The sequence below is a fragment of the Sapajus apella genome, unplaced genomic scaffold (genome assembly GCF_009761245.1).
Source record: "Sapajus apella isolate SASKATOON/1434 unplaced genomic scaffold, GSC_monkey_1.0 scaffold161, whole genome shotgun sequence".
Classification (NCBI taxonomy): Eukaryota; Metazoa; Chordata; class Mammalia; order Primates; family Cebidae; genus Sapajus; species Sapajus apella.
Genome location: NW_022437101.1, coordinates 473,810 through 490,873, shown reverse-complemented (window position 1 = coordinate 490,873; position 17,064 = coordinate 473,810). Strand labels below are relative to the sequence as shown.

The window sequence follows — 17,064 nt, the reverse complement described above, 5'->3', positions numbered from 1 at the left end:
TGTCACTCAATTGTCTTCTGGCTTATATTGTTTTTGATGAGCTTTTGGATCTGAGGCGTGATGTCTTTCATTCATTTTGGAAAAAATTCTCAGTTATTATCTTTTTAAATGTTTCTTCTGCCCAATTATCCTTCTTTTCTATTTTGGGATTCCACTTACAGGTATAATATATTAGTCTTTTGATATTGGCTTGTAACTCTTGGATGGTCTCTTCTTCTCTGCCCCTCATCTACATTTTTTCTCTGTGTCCTAATTGGGATAATTGCTCTTGACCTATTTTGTAATTCATGAATTCTTTTCTTGCCTCTGTAAAATCTACTGATGAGCTATCAATGACATGCTTAATTTTTAAAAATATTTTGTACTTTAAGTATTTTCACTTGATTCTTTTTTATGGCTTCCATTTCTCCATTGAAATCCCCCATTTGTTTATGTATGTTGTTTACTTTTCCCACTGACTTTTCACACATTGATTATCACTATTTTTAATTCATCCCTCAACAGTTTTAACATATGTTATATCTCTTGTCTGTTTCTGTTGATTGCTTTGTTTCTTGACAACTTTTTTTCTCCTTTTCTTACTTCTGTGTGTACTGTATAATTTTTTGGTTGAAAACTGGATATCATGTAGTCTAGCGACAGAAGTAAAAATGTCTTATCTGTGGTTTCACTCTTCATAGTTTTAGTTACCTGCAGTCAACCACAGACTAAAAATGTTAAGTGGAAAATTCCACATATCAACAATAAGTTTTAAATTGCATACTCTTCTGAGTAGTGTGATGAAATCTCACACTGCCTGCTCTGTCCTGCCTGGGAGTGAATCATTCCTTTGTCCAGCATATTCACGCTATTTATGCCACCTGCCTTTTAATCAATTAGTAGTCATCTTGGTTATCAGATCTACTGTTTTGGCCTCACAGTGCTTGTATTCAAGTAATTTTTATTTTACTTAGTAATGGCCCCAAAGAGTAGTGATGCTGGCAATTTGGATATGCCAAAAGGAAGCTGTAAGGTGGTTTTGTTACATGAAAAGGTGAAAGTTCTTGACTTAATAAGGAAAGAAGGAAAATCATATGCTAAAGTTGCTTTGATCTGTGGTAAGAATTAATCTTCTATCGAAGCTTTGCTGTTGTACATCAGACTGCCAAAGTTATGGCCACAGTGCATGATAAGTGCTTACTTAAGATGGAAAAGGCATTACATTTATGGGCAGAAGACATGAACAAAAGTATGTTTCAGTTGATGGCAATAAGGTTCAGTACTATCCTTATCAGGCCTCCACTGGGGGTCTTGGTACATTGCCCCTGCAGATAAGGAGGAGCTATTGTATTTTTTATCTGTGTTCTAGAGGCTGAGGCAAATAGAAATGGACATGCATCTTTTTTTTGGTAGGCCTTCAGTGTGAGGAGCTGCATCGGTTTACTCAATAATAGAGCAGGGCTTGGGTTTGATGTTGCTGTGGTTGCCCTTAGTGCACCACCAACTTTAAATTCCTCCAGTGTTACCTTGCATATAGAGGATTTGCTTCAGTATTTACTCCACCCTCTGCTTTAGGTATTCCCATGTACATGCGCCTCAGAGAAGGTCCTCTCCATAATCTTGTCTTATTCCCAGCAGTAGAGAGCTCTTATTTATAAATTACTTTGCTTCTCAACCTGGTTTGGGGCAACATTCTCTGATGTCCTTGTTCAGCCTCAGTCTTAGGAAGGCCTCAGATGGTACCTGCTTTGTTATTCTGTCCATTCTGCAGGAGTAGGGAATATCTTATGATCTGGGTCCAGGACGCTTTTCTCTCTTCCCTACCCCAGTGTTAATGAGTCTTCACTTGTGCCTCGAGGGTGACAGGGTTTCATGCCTTTTCCCAGATTCTTATGCTTTTGGTCCATTAGGGAAATAGGAGAACACATTCTGGGCATGCTTTGTGCCATTCCTGTGGATGCTGTTTTTTTCACTCCCTAAGCTTGCCCCATAAAGGAGTTTTTCTCAAGTTCCTCACCCTGTCTCTAACTTTTCTCCTGAACCTCTGATGAGGTTCTCACTTGCATTAGCTTTTATTGTTTGTTTTTAAACCTTTCTTCTCTTCATTAATATATCTACACATGCCTTTGTCCTGTGTCAATAAGTTGATTTTCAACTGTCTGCTTTGTTTCTTGCAGAGTTTGATTATAAATTATTACTATAATTATGTACTTTTGAGCTTTATTATCTTAGGTTTACAAACTATTTTTTTTACCTTATTTTATTGTTTTCTTATCTCCTTATGAACTCTTATTTAAAATAATTTATTCTCTTATTCTTTTGACAGATGTTGCATACACAGTGAATTTTCTTTTTTAAGCTTATCTTCCATTTTAGAATAGATTTTAAAAATTATTCTGTATCCTATGTTGTATTATTATTTTTCTGTGTTTCACGTTTTATTCCATTTTGTTATGAACATGTATAACTTTGTGTATCTCTTTAATTTTGTTGATTGAGCAGGAATGAATTCTTCTTGATTTCCATTTTTATTTGGATCTGATTACCTTCCCTTATAAACTACATTTTGGAGGGCTGCATTTTGCCTGAGGACAATGATAAGTGTGCTGAACGGGTGGGGGCCAAGGAGCAGGAAGCTCAAAGGGCGTGGCATGGCTAAAATGTTAACCACGTATCATACATGCCCTTACTCAACATCAATCATACCCTTCTCCTAGTGTACCTTCCTGTATGGCCCAGGCAGAAAAATGAAAAATTACTTTTTCCAAGACCTCCTGGTAGCTTATTTGGGCTTGACCAATCATATGCACTTAGCCAAGATGTATATGTGTAGAGAGGCATCCATTTTGTTGCTATGCGTCATAGCAGGCTTGGCATTCCTGGTCCTCATCATAGCTAAGGTGATGTGTTACTAGAGCCAACAGTTACGGTAGTAACTTTCTTAATTCTCCATTGTTGCTCATGTGGTGTCATTCAGGAGCCAGTGGCTAGAAAAAATGGTCTCCAACTTTCTCAGTTTCCTCATTGTGACAAAGACAGAACTTTTCTTGGCAGACCATTATGCAGTGTTGTTCTTTGATCATGAGAGAGGCATCTTCTCTTCAGGCCCACCCAATGGTGATACCAGCACCAAATAGCTAGATCAAATCACTTTCTGTAAACTGGCTGGAATGATTCCAGGTTCTGATCAATTGCTGATGTCATCAAGAACGTAGGTTCTTTATGTTTTTCACGTTTGCTATACTTCTTCCTTTTATGGCCATAAGAGGGCAGCCTATGATAATTAGGGCCTTATGCTTCTTTACGTCTGTACAGAGGGATGAGGGTAGAAGAGAGGTTTGCTTCTCTTTTTTGCAAGACCTGCCTATTTCTATAGCTGACGCAAATCACCTACCTATTTCTGAATTATTCACTGGAAAGATCTTACTGCAGAATGATCACAAATGGCTTTAACTAACCATAGGGATAGAATCAGTGTTGGGGAGTCAATGCCAGTGTTTGTTACAGTCTTCTACATTTTCATTGTTTTTTCTCTCTGCCTTCTCCAGCTTTTGCTCTAGCAAAGGTGAAACACAGTGGGAAAGTCTAAGGGGTTTTCTGTTGGAGATCAAAGATGATCAAAATGGCTTCTACTCTTGGGGAGTTTTATCTCTCCTTCTAGCCTGCTTAGACCTCCTCTCATACTAAGGTTTGGGATATTCGTGAGAAATTTTAGGATTTCTGTGCCTGTCTGTCCCAACCAACAGCCCTCACTTTCAACCCTACAAAGAGCCTCTGGATACAGTGGCGTTCCAAGATAAGATGTGCTTCCCAGGAATGTGCAGATTGTTAGAAATTTCCATCTCTTTCTTTTTCTGTATTGTTTTTTATATATCTTTTTGCTGGTATTAACTTGAATTTTGTTCACATTATTTGGCTTTGCAAAGAGATTATGAGAACTTTACTTGAACATCTTATCTCAAAATTTTGAAACTTTTAAAATATGCTTTAACTATTGACTCCTAGATTTATTGCATTTTGGCCAGTGGAGATGATGTATAAAATTTTAGATATTTGGAAACTTGACTGTCAACATGACCTAAAAGATCATAATTTAAAAAAATAAAAGGTCCATATGTGATTTCTTTTTTTACATCATTGCCAGGGGGTTTCCTTTCTTTTTTTATTTGGTTTAAGTACATTGTTTTTAAATATTTTATATATTTTAAGGTGTGCTATTAAATATTAATAGAATGTTATTTCTAATATTGGTTACAAGTATCCGTAAATATTTATTATTCAGTCTTATTAATTACCTTGCATAGATCCTCTCCATCCTTGGTGTGTATGTGTTTGTGTTCAGTCTGTTTCAGAGTAATGAAACAAGATGTGGACTCTCTGCATCCTTACATCTCAGACTCTAGGAACTTCCAAAAGTTTGTTCCCAGGGAGGGCAAAAGTTCTCTCTTTTTCCTAATCCAAGCCTTGTACATTCTTGCCTTGGCATAACTGTCCAATTCACATTATAAAACAGAACACTTCTCAAACCACAGCATTCGTTGTGTTTGTACCACTGAACAGTTTTCTCCAAGGACAGTGGATTTTGTTTAATTTCAAGGTGTACATTGCCATGATTTTTTCAAAGGAAGCCTCTTTCAAAGTAATAGATTCTTCACACGTGGAAAAACAAACTTCCATTCACCCTTAAATGCTGAGCCTTTAAGAGAAACAGAAACAAAAATAAAATCTCCCTTCACAAATATACCAGTAACTTACAGATGTGAATTTTTCTCTTCTTTAGATACACACAAAATTGTTTCTGAAGGGGAACTAGATCAGTTGGCTCAGATTCGGCCATTAATATTCAATTTACATGAGCAGTCAGCCATCAAGGATTGTTTGAAAATGCTTGAGAAAAAAACAGCAGCATTTGCTATCATGCAGGAGGAGTTTATGGTAAATATTTTCTTAACAAAAGTCCATATGTGATTTCTTTTTTTGCATAATTGCCAGGGGGCTTCTTTTCTTTTTTTATTTGGTTTAAGTACATTGTTTTTAAATATTATATATATTTTAAGGTAATAGACGTACATGGTAAAATTTAAAAAAAAGCCAAATAGTATAAAAGGGCATAAAATAGAAAGTCTCTCTTTTTTTCTCGTGACTTTCTAGGGCCCCTTTACACTATTCATTTTGTCATGTAAACTTTTAAAGAAAATTGTTGGAATGTACTTTACATCCTTAAATTTGTTTTCCACCTAGATACAATTTCCAAATATATTATCAGCACATATAGCAGTATCTCATTTTTTTTTAAGTATTGCATGGTAGTTATATGGATAAGTACCTTGATTTCCAAAATTGAGGTACTTATAATATTTAATTTCTGAAATTAAGGTAGTTATCCATATAATTAACTACGATGCAACACTTAGAACATTGGACGTTTAGATTGTTCTGGTCTTTGCTGTTATGAACAGCAGCCATCTCTCTTCATATACTGTATGCATACCTATGTAAATGTTTTTAGAACAAATTTCTAGAAAGATAATATTAATATTTTGGGCTATCAATTGCTTGGATCTTTTCTCATCTCTTAAGTGACACATTCTTATTGATTATTTAATTGGTATTTATTTGACAACAAAAGAATATCTTTCCATATGTTTTTAAACCTTTTATGTTTTCAGTGAACTGATAGTTTCAATTCTTTGCTCCATTTTCTATTTTTTTCCTTATTGATTACTAACTCTTTAAGGAAAAAATTATCCCTTTGTGTGTCTTACATGTGTTTTTTCTGCTGTCATTTATGTTACACACAGGTGCACATGCATGTGCACAAGCATGTGTATTTACCATGAAGAAATAGCCGATTTTTAGTGGTCAGATATGGCAATCTTCTCTTTTGGCGTTCTGGATTTGGGGCTTTCTGTGCTTTTTAGGAATGCTTCTTTTACTCTGGTATTGCAATAATTGTTTCATGTTTTTGCTAGTACTTTTATGATTTTTTAAGCATTTAAATCTTTGATGTGATGCAGCTAGAATTTAATTTGATATAAGATGTTTGATAGGGACCCAGCATTGTATAGCTAACCAGTTGTCCCAAGATCCTCCTGGGATTTCTCTCAAGTGATGTAAAATGCCGCTTTTATCATATACTAGAGCCCTACATATATTTTAATTTATTTTTGGACTTTTTTTTACTGATTTTCTTATTCCTTTATTGGTATTATTCTTTTAATTAGCATAGCTTCATATTATCTTTTCACATCTAATAAGACTCATCTCCCATCATTATTCGTTTATGAAATTTTTCTCATTCTTCCCATAGATTTCTTTCATATTAATTTTAGAATTGGTTTTCATACAGACTTGATCATTTTCTCATACTACTTAAAACCTTCACATCCTCCTTGTTACCCATGGCAGTGGTTGCTAGGTTGGCTACACAAGAGTTACCCAAGAGCTTTGAAAATGTATAGATTCTCAGACTTTCTCCACAAATATTCTAAGAGAGTAAGACTAGCTATCTCCTAATTTCATTTATATATGAAACAAGATTGTTTATAGTTTTTTTGGGCTAGATCATGTGCTCTGTGTTCTTATTACAATGTTAGTCACAATTTCCCAAAGGGACGTGTATGCCTCCATTATTTCTACCCCTTCACCTTCTCTCCTCTTTCCTTCTACATACACACTGCTTTTCATATGCTAACTTCTGGTGACTCTCTAAGGCCTAGTTCAAGGGCTAATTCCCCTTTAGGAGCTTTCTTCTTGTTCTTTTTTTTTTTTTTTTCGAGATAGTTTCACTTTTGTTTCCCAGGCTGGAGTGCAATGGCATGATATCGACTGACCACAACCTCCACCTTCCAGGTTCAAGCAATTCTCTTGCCTCAGCCTCCCAAGTAGCTGGGTTTACAGGCATGCGCCACAATATCCAGCTAATTTTTTTGTATTTTTAGTAGAGATGGGGCTTCTCAATGTTGGTCAGGCTGGTCTTGAGCTCCCAACCTCAGGTGATTCCCCCACCTCAGCTTCCCAAAGTGCTGAGATTACAGGTGTGAACCCCCACGCCCAGCTAGGAGCTTTTCTTCTTGACTTTTAGGTACAATCTAGTGCTGTCATTTATACTAGTGTCTCTGTACATTGGTTACATGGTATTTAATTACATGTCCTCTAACTACTATGTTCACTCCTGAAGGACAAGGTCATTAAAATTCTTCTTTGTATTCCAGTATCTGAAACAGGGCCAGGTACCTATTAAATCCTCAGTAAGCGTTTGTTGAATTCACACCTGGTAAAGAAATTTTTTGAAAGGCAGGATTCTTAGGGTCCTAACTATAATTTCTTCGAAGGGTAAGGGTAAATTGTGAGACTGTTTGTATTAATTTTTTGTTTATATGTTTTTGTTGCTGTTATTTTGTTATTTTTGTTTGCAAAGTGATAGATCTGTGGGTAGGTTCTCAGAAGTGAATAGTCTGTATTTTTTTTTTTTTTATGAAAGAAGAACAAAATGAAGTTCAAGTGGAAAGGATCTCCATAAAGTTTAACATTTTCTTATTAAGTAACTTATTGCCTAGCATCTGAAACTTGAGATATTTTATATAGAACTTTTTAAATGGGGATCTAACTTCACTTATTATAAAATACATTAAATAGCAGGTCATGTCATATAGGGGTTTAGGATCATGAGCACTAAACAAAGGCAGATCTTTTCTTTTTAATTGGTTGTAGTAAATATACAACTTATTTATTTATTTATTTATTTATTACCTTTTAAAGGCTTTAGAACTTAAGAATCTGCCTGGTGAGTTCAACTCTGGGAATCATCCACGCAACAGAGCAAAAAACAGATACCGAGATATTCTTCCATGTAAGCTAAAAATGGTTTTGATTATTTTCCTGTTTACATTTAGAAAAAGTGAAAAGGGCTCTGTATGGTTTTTTGTATGAGACATTTTGGCCTGTGACCATGATGAAGAGTTCTGGTACATAGCAGTGGGTGACCTGGATGTATTCTAAGATATATGCTAGATATGAGAGTCAGTTCCTCTATTTCTGGTATATCCTTCAGCCACTGTCACAGGGTCATTTACAGCACTCCTTCAGCCTTGTTCTCATATATTGCTGCTTCTCAAAGCATGAACCATCCAAAACATAAAATGCAATAGTCTGAGTCATACGCCAGTTTTGGTACCCGAAGCCCTAACCACCTTCCCTGACTATTTTGTTTAGACACAGAAAAAGAGCTATTTGCTTCCTTCGTCCTGGACAATAAAGCTATTAATCTAATCTCCAACAGGAAGCTGCCTTTCGATTGTCTCCACAGGGCCCTAACATTGCCTCCCTGTGTTGGATGGGAGGGTAGTGGCACCTTCTGTCTTCCCACTCAGTTACTCTCAGGAGTTATTCATCTCAGGCCATTCAAAGAGCAGAATCAAAATGCAACAATGCAATTTTAATCTTAGGCAGGAAATCTCATTTCATGACTTACATTTCTTTCAATGTCAAAGTTTTTGAAAACTAAATTTACCATTTTATTCCTCCAACTTAACCCTCTTCTTATTCAATATCTTACGTAATCACCAAGTTAAAACCAGAAAACAGGGAGTCAGTTGATTCTACCTCCATAATACCTCCAGAGGCCTCCCCAGTCTCTCAACTCCCACTGCTGCTGACTTAGACTGAGCCCATTTTACCTCTCAGCTGACTACTGTCTTCTTTACTGCCTCCCTTTCTGATCATTCACAAAAGCTGCTGAAATTATTTTCTTAAAATTCGGATCAGAACATGTACCTGTTCTTTCAAATCTCTTTCTTGGCTCTGTTACTGTCATGGTACAATTCCATAACATGGCATACGAATTTCACCTGTTTGTCTCTCTAGCCTCAGCTCTCCCACAGAACTTCTTTTGGTATCTAGAATTCATAATTATTTATTTGTTGGTTTTCATGCCTCTTTACCTACAGTTCTTGAAAGAACTACTTATCCTCCCTTCTTTGCTGAGGTAGTTACTGCTGTCTTTCTTAGCTAGCTCCACTAGGTTTATTTTCCTCAAAGCTAGGTTTAGTGTTTTTCCAGTAGTCTCATAGCATCTGGTAACCACTCTCCCCGACTACAAACCATATTTTAATTATTTTCATTTCTGTTTCTCCTACTAGACTTGAGATAGTTTTTATAAAAACCAGAGTGGAACACAGTAACTGCTGTCATTAGATAAATACCTTCATGGTTAGCTGGTTTGTTAAAATCAAAAATAACTTTATGATTTAAAAAACAATAAATACCTTTCCAACATGGTTCAAATAATTTATTCTGTTATTTTCTGTGGGGAGAATGTGGAGATGTGCATTGATGAATACTTCTGAAATCAGAATAATGAACCATGATTAGATATTTTAATAAATAATGCTAATAATTTGTTGCTCCTCCAAGTAGTCAAAGGTCCAAATAATTTCTATTCCTGCATGTGCAGTTAACCCCCAAGGAGACTGAAAGCAAACAGGCTTTTAAAATGAGCCTCTTGGGATTGTAAGAAGCTCATTTAACAATAGAGGGTACACATTATATTTGATCTGACTTGAAGTCTTTATTCTGGGTATCAAAAGAGTTACAACTAAGAAATTCAAAGATAATAAAAAATAAAGTTAAATCATTAAAGTAAGGGAACTTATGTAAAACTTTCTGGTTTTCATAAAAGCAAATAAACTGTAATTCAACCATATTCTATTTAAAGGTCCATTTGTATATCTACCTCATAACACAGTATAATCTAATCTAACACACAGCCAACTTAAATGGCCATTATAGAAAGCTCTTTGGTTTTTTTAACCACACATTTCTTGGCTTTATAGAAGAGGTTCCTGAAGACTCACATCAAGAAAGCCAGAGGTGTAATTTATTTGTCACCTTCAAATGCTGAGAGCACTAAATGGATGAATTCACACACCTTCGAACACTGCAAATACAGACAGTCTTCACTTTACATGGTCCTAATATGTACAAATATAGGTTACTGTGTTGAGCTAAATAACACCAGTCCTACAACAATACAATTCACATTTTATTTACCACAATATATTCACTGCAAGTAACTGCCTAAAGTAATAAGCGTCTTTGCTAGCACTTCAATCCACAACTCCCTATGTAAATAACAGATGTGCATCATGACCAGTGACTAATAAATGTTACTTGTTTCAAAATATGTCAGTGATAGGTAACTGTGAGCCTATTATTCAGTTCACACACAGCAAAGCATGTGGTTTGAGACACAACCAGTGTTGTCTCCTTGTCTCTCAATAGTAAACTCATATGACCTTTTACCAAAATGTATAATCAAGAGAGAGAATTGGCTGATAGAGATGAAACTGCAGTAAAGAAACAAAAAGTGATAATGTTGGGAATAAAATTTGAATGGAATTGTAGAAAAACTGGCTGACCAGGGACGTGCTGACGCTACTACTGCTCAAGAGACTGTGGAGCTGCAGCCCACAGCACCTGTGGAAAAGGAATTTACTGATAGGAACGAGCAAAGCGGTTGTGATGAAAAGGATAAAGGCAACCTAGAGGAAGCAATGATGGCAAAAAACTTCACATTAAAGAAAATTTGAAGCTATTTCACAACAATATAAATGCCAAAGATAACAGGTGGAAACTGATCCAAACTTAGAAGTTAGCCTAGAAAACATGCTCACTCTGTATTGTAAGTTATACAACGAAAAGAAGAGGCAAACACTGTTCAAGCTACTCTTAGAAAGTTTGTTTTGTTTTAACATATTAAATGCTTTAATTTCCAACACTTTTAATTTTTAAATTACAATGTTGTAAATAAATATTAGCCCTGCTATTTTTTTGCTTCTCTATATATTTATAGCCAGCAAAAAGTGAGTTTTAAATGCTTTCACAAGAAGTTTTAAAGACCATGAAACAATAATATTTCCTATTGATTTTAAAGTTCTTTTTGTATGGTTTCACCTTGCATGGTCATATTTATGGCCCTGCACTATCATGCAAAGCAAAAATGGCCTTTATTATATAGTATAGGAATTTTTAGGCTGGCTCTGCCAAGATGGCCAAATAGGAATAGCTCCGGAGCATAGTTCCCAATGAGAGTGATGCAGAGGGTGAGTGATTGCTGCATTTCCAACAGAGGTACTAGGTGCATCTCAATGGGGCTGGTTGGACAGTGTGTGTAGCCCAAGGAGGGAAAGCCAAGGCAGGGTGGGGTGCTGCCTCACATGGGAAGTGCAGCGGACCAGAGGAAACCCTCTACTACACAACGGAGCCTATTGGGGCTTTTCTGGCAACTCCGGTTCAGATACTGCACTTCTCCCATGGTTTTTACAGCCCACAGACCAGGAGATTCACACCAGCTGACAAGTGCCATGGGTATCCAGCACAAAAACCTGCACAAATCTGGGTGGCCATTTTAACTGGCACTTGGAACACCTGTGAGACAGAACTGCACATTTTCCTGAAAAAGAGGGAACTGAAGGCAGGGAGCCAGGTGATCTGGCTAGGCGGGTTCCACCCTGACAAAGAGCAGCAATATGAAACGTGCTGGCTTGAGAGTTTTGCAGCCAATGCAGCAGTTTGAGCTCGACCCAGGACTGTTGAGCTCCCTGGGGGAAGGCCATCCTCCATTCCTCCATTACCAAGGCAGTCCACCATTACTGAGGCAGCCTGCCATTATCGAGGCAGCCCGCCATTACTGAGGCAGCCCGCCATTACTGAGGCAATCTGCCATTACTGAGGCAGCCCACCATTACTGAGGCAGCCCACCATTACTGAGGCAGTTCTAAACTTACCTGTATAAACAAACATTTACACAGCAACTGGACAGAGCCTGCAGCAGCCCAGCAACACCTCTGCAGGCAGACTGTAACTAAACTCCCTCCTTGCTTGGCAGGGCATCTCTGTAAAAAGGCAGTAGCACATCAGGGACTTATAAATAAAGCCCCACCTTCCCAGAACAAAGCACCTGGGAAAAGAGGCGGTTGTGAGTTCCACTGCAGCAGACTTAAATATCCCTACCCAGCAGCTCTGAACAGGACAATGGATAACAGAGCTCCCAGCACAGCACTTGAGCTCTGATAAGGGACAGACTGCCTCCTGTAGCGGCTCCCTGACCTTGATATATTCAAAGAGGAATGTCATAAAGGAGAGCTCTGGCTGACATCTGGTGGGTAGCCTTCTGGGACAAAGATACCAGAAGAAAGAACAGGCAGAAACCTTTACCGTTCTGCAGCCCCCATGGGTAATTCCCAGGCAAGCATGGTCTGGAGTGAACCTCCAGCAGCCTAGCAGCAGAGAGGCCTGACTGTTAGAAGAAAAACGAAAAAACAGAAAGAAATAGCCTCAACATCAACAGAAAGGACCTCCACTCAGAGACTCCATCCAAAAGCCACCAATTTCAAAGACCAAAGGTAGATAAATCCATGAAGAAGGGAACAAACCAATGAAGAAAGGATGAAATCACCAAAAACCAGAGCGTCTCTCCTCCTCCAGGGGATCACAATCCCTCACCAGCAAGGGAACAAAACTGGATGGAGAATGAGTTTGATGAATTGGAAGAAGCAGGCTTCAGAATGTGGGTAATAAATTTCTCTGAACTAAAGGAACATGTTCTAACCCAATGCAAAGAAACCAAGAACCTTGAAAAAAGGTTAGAGAAAATGCTAACGAGAATAACCAGCTTAGAGAAGAACATAACCGATTTGATGGAGCTGAAAAACACAGCACAAGATCTTTGCAAAGCATACACAAGTTTTAATAGCTGAATTGATCAAGCAGAAGAAAGGATATCAGAGATTGAAGACCAACTCAGTGAAAAAAAATGAGAAGGCAAGATTAGAGAAAAAAGAGTAAAAGAAATGAACAAAACCTCTAAGAAATATGGGATTATGTGAAAAACCTGATCTACAGTTGATTGGTGTACCTGAATGTGACAGGGAGAATAAATCTAAGCTGGAAAACACTCTTCAGGATATTATCCAGGAGAACTTCCCCAACCTAGCAAGGCAGGCCAACATTCAAATCCAGGAGATATAGAGAACGCCACAAAGATATTCCTCAAGAAGAGCAACCCCAAGGCACATAATTGTCAGATTCACCAGGGTTGAAATGAAGGAAGAAAATGCAGCCAGAGAGAAAGATTGGGTTACCCACAAAGGGAAGCCCATCAGACTCACAGCAGATCTCTCAGCAGAAACCCTACAAGCCAGAAGAGAGTGGGGGTCAATATTCAACATCCTTAAAGAAAAGAACTTTCAACCCAGAATTTCATAAGCCAAAGTAAGCTTCATAAGTGAAAGAGAAAGAAAATCCTTTACAGACATGCAATTGCTGAGAGATTTCATCACCACTAGGCCTGCCTTGCAAGAGCTCCTGAAGGAAGCACTAAACATGGAAAGGAACAACCAGTACCAGCCACTGCAAAAACATACCAAATGGTAAAGACCATTGACACAGTGAAGAAACTATGTCAACTAATGGACAAAACAACCAGCTAGTATCAAAATGGCAGGGTCAAACTCACATATAATATGAACCTTAAATATAAATGAGCTAAATGCCCCAATCAAAAGACACAGACTGGCAAATTGGATAAAAAGTCAAGACCCATCGGTGTTCTGTATTCAGGAGACCCGTTTCATGTGCAAAGACACACATAGACTCAAAATCAAGGGATGGAGAAAGATTTACCAAGCAAATGGAGAGAGAAAAAAAAACCTGGGGTTACAATCCTAGTCTCTGACAAAATGGACTTTAAACCAACAAAGATCAAAAGAGACAAAGAACGTCATTACATCATGGTAAAAGGATCAATGCAACAAGAAAAGCTGACTATCCTAAATATTTATGCACCCAGTACAGGAGCACCCAGATACATAAAGCAAGTTCTTAACAACCTACAAAGAGACTTAGGCTCCCATATAACAATAGTGGGAGACTTTAACACTCCACTGTCAATATTAGACAGATCAATGAGACAGAAAATTAACAAGGATGTACAGGACTTGAACTCACATCTGGACCAAGCAGACCTGATAGACATCTACAGAACTCTTGATGCCAAAGCCACAAAATATACATTCTTCTCAGCACCACATCACACTTAATCTAAAATTGACCACATAATTGTAAGTAAATCACTCCTCAGCAAATGGAAAAGAATAGAAATCATAGCAAGCAGTCTCTCAGACCACAATGCAATCATATTAGACCTCAGAATTAAGAAACTCACTCAAAACTGCACAACTACATGGAAACTGAACAACCCGCTCCTGAATAACTACTGGATAAAAAATGAAATGAAGGAAAATGTTCTTCAAAACCATTGAGAACAAAGACACATGCAGTGTCTAGAGGGAAATTTATAGCACTAAATGACCACATGAGAAATGAGGAAAGATCTAAAATTGACACTATCATCAAAATTAAAAGAGCTAGAGGAGCAAGATCAAACAAATTCAAAAGCTAGCAGAAGACAAAAAATAAGATCAGGACAGAACTGGAGGAGATAGAGACACAAAAACTCTTTCAAAAACTAATAAACCCAGGAGCTGGTTTTTTGAAAAGATCAACAAAATAGACCACTAGCCAGATTAATTTAAAAAAAAAAAAAAGAGAGAGAGAGAGAGAAATGAAGTCCATATCTCTGTCTTGGTACCAGTACCATGCTGTTTTGATTATTGTAGCCTTGTAGTATAGTTTGAAGTCAGGTAGTGTGATGCCTCCAGCTTTGTTCCTTTTACTTAGGATTTTCTTGGCTATGTGGGCTCTTTTTTGGTTCCATATGAAGTTTAAGGTGGTTTCCTCCAGTTCTGTGAAGAAGGTCAATGGTAGCTCCATGGGGATAGCATTGAACCTACAAATTACTTTGGGTAGTATGGGCATTTTCATGATATTGATTCTTCCTAACCATGGGCATGGAATGTTTTTCCATCGGTTTGTGTCTTCTCTTATTTCCTTGAGCAGTGGTTTGTAGTTCTCCTTGAAGAGGTCCTTCACGTCCTTTGTTAGTTGTATTCCTAGGTATTTTATTCTCTTTGTAGCAATTGTGAATGGGAGTTTGCTCAAGATTTGGCTCTCTGTCTGTTATTGGTGTATAGGAATGCTTGTCATTTTTGCACATTGATTTTTGTATCCTGAGACTTCGCTGAAGCTGCTTATCATCTTAAGGAGATTTTGGGCTGAGATGATGGGGTCTTCTAAATACACAATCATGTCATCTGTAAATAGAGACAATTTGACTTCCTCTTTTCCTAATTGAATACCCTTTATTTCTTTTTCTTGCCTAATTGCTCTGGCTAGAACTTCCAATACTATATTGAATAGGAGTGGTTAGAGACGGCACCTTTGTCTAGTGCCAGTTTTCAAAGGGAGTGCTTCCAGTTTTTGCCCATTCAGTATGATATTGGTTGTGGGTTTGTCATAAATAGCTTTTATTATTTTGGGATGTGTTCCATTGATACCTAGTTTAATTCAGAGTTTTTAGCATAACGGGCTGTTGAATTTTGTCAAAGGCCTTCTCTGCATCTATTGAGATGATCATGTGGTTTTTGTCTTCGGTTCTGTTTATATGATGGATTACATTTATAGATTTGCATCTGTTGAACCAGCCTTGCATCTCTGGAATGAAGCTTGATTGTGATAGGTAAGCTTTTTGATATGTTGTTGCATTCAGTTTACCAGTATTTTATTGACAATTTTTGCATCGATATTCATCATGGATGTTGGCCTGAAATTTTCCTTTCTAGTTGTATCTCTGCCAGGTTTTGATATCAGGATGATGTTGGTCTCATAAAATGAGTTAGGGAGGATTCCCTCTTTTTGTATTGTTTGGAATAATTTCTGAAGGAATGGTACCAATTGCTCTTCATATGTCTGGTAGAATTCAGCTGTGAACCCATCTGGACCTGGACTTTTTTTGGTTGGTAGGCTGTTAATTGCTGCCTCTACTTCAGACCTTGTATTGTTCTATTCAGGGTTTCAACTTCTTCCTGATTTAGTCTTGAGAGGGTGTAAGTGTCCAGGAATTTATCCATTTTTTCTAGATTTACTGGTTTATGTGCATAGAGTTGATTGTAGTAAACCATTCAGGACATAGGCATAAGCAAGGACTTCATGACGAAAATACCAAAAGCATTGGCAACAAAAGGCAAAATAGACAAGTGGGACCTAATTAAACTCCAGAGCTTCTGCACAGCAAAAGAAACAGTTATTAGAGTGAACTGGCAACCAACAGAATGGGAAAAAATTGTTGCAATCTATCCATCTGACAAAGGGCTAATATCCAGAATCTACAAAGAACTAGAACAAATATACAAGAAAGAAACAAACAACCCCATCAAAACGTGGGCAAAAGATATGAACAGACACTTTTCAAAAGAAGGCATTTATGTGGCCAACAAACATATGAAAAAATGCTAATCATCACTGATCATTAGAGAAATGCAAATGTAAACCACATTGAGATACCATCTCACACCAGCTAGAATGGCCATCATTAAAAAATTTGGAGACAACAGAGGCTGGAGAGGATGTGGAAAAATAGGAATGCTTTTACACTGTTGGGAGTGTAAATTAGTTCAACTATTGTGGAAGACGGTGTGGCTATTCCTCAAGGATCTAGAAATAGAAATACCATTTGACCCGACAATCTCATTACTGGATATATACCCAAAGGGTTATAAATCAATCTATTATAAAGACCTATGCCCATGTATGTTCATTGTGGCACTGTTTACAATAGCAAAGACTTGGAACCAACCCAATTGTCCATCAAAGATAGACTGGATAAAGAAAATGTGGCACATATATACCATGAAATAATATGCAACCATAAAAAAGGATGAGTTCATGTCCTTTGTAGGGACATGGATGAATCCGGAAACCATCATTCTTAGCAAACTGACATAAGAGCAGAAAACCAAACAGGGCATTTCTCACTCATAAGTGGGTGTAGAACAATGAGAACCCATAGACACAGGGAGGGGAACATCACACACTTGGGTCTGTTGTGGGGTGGGGGGCTTGGGGATGGATAGCAAGGGGTGGGGAGCTTGAGGAGGGATAACTTTAGGAGAATTACCTAATGTAGAT

At 37.6% G+C, this 17,064-nt stretch overlaps 1 protein-coding gene across 15 annotated transcripts in view; it reads left to right on the top strand.

Annotated features, from left to right (window-relative positions):
- Positions 1-17,064, top strand: part of PTPN20 (protein tyrosine phosphatase non-receptor type 20) — a 103,274-nt gene that overhangs the window by 54,355 nt on the left and 31,855 nt on the right. For 8 of the 15 annotated variants that reach the window (XM_032266871.1, XM_032266873.1, XM_032266872.1 and 5 more), the window contains 2 exons: positions 4,760-4,914; positions 7,741-7,831. The exons of the other annotated variants lie outside the window; for them this stretch is intronic. In XM_032266871.1, coding sequence (XP_032122762.1) covers positions 4,760-4,914; positions 7,741-7,831 — 246 coding nt within the window. The remainder of the gene's footprint in view (positions 1-4,759; positions 4,915-7,740; positions 7,832-17,064) is intronic. 15 annotated transcript variants of the gene reach the window in all.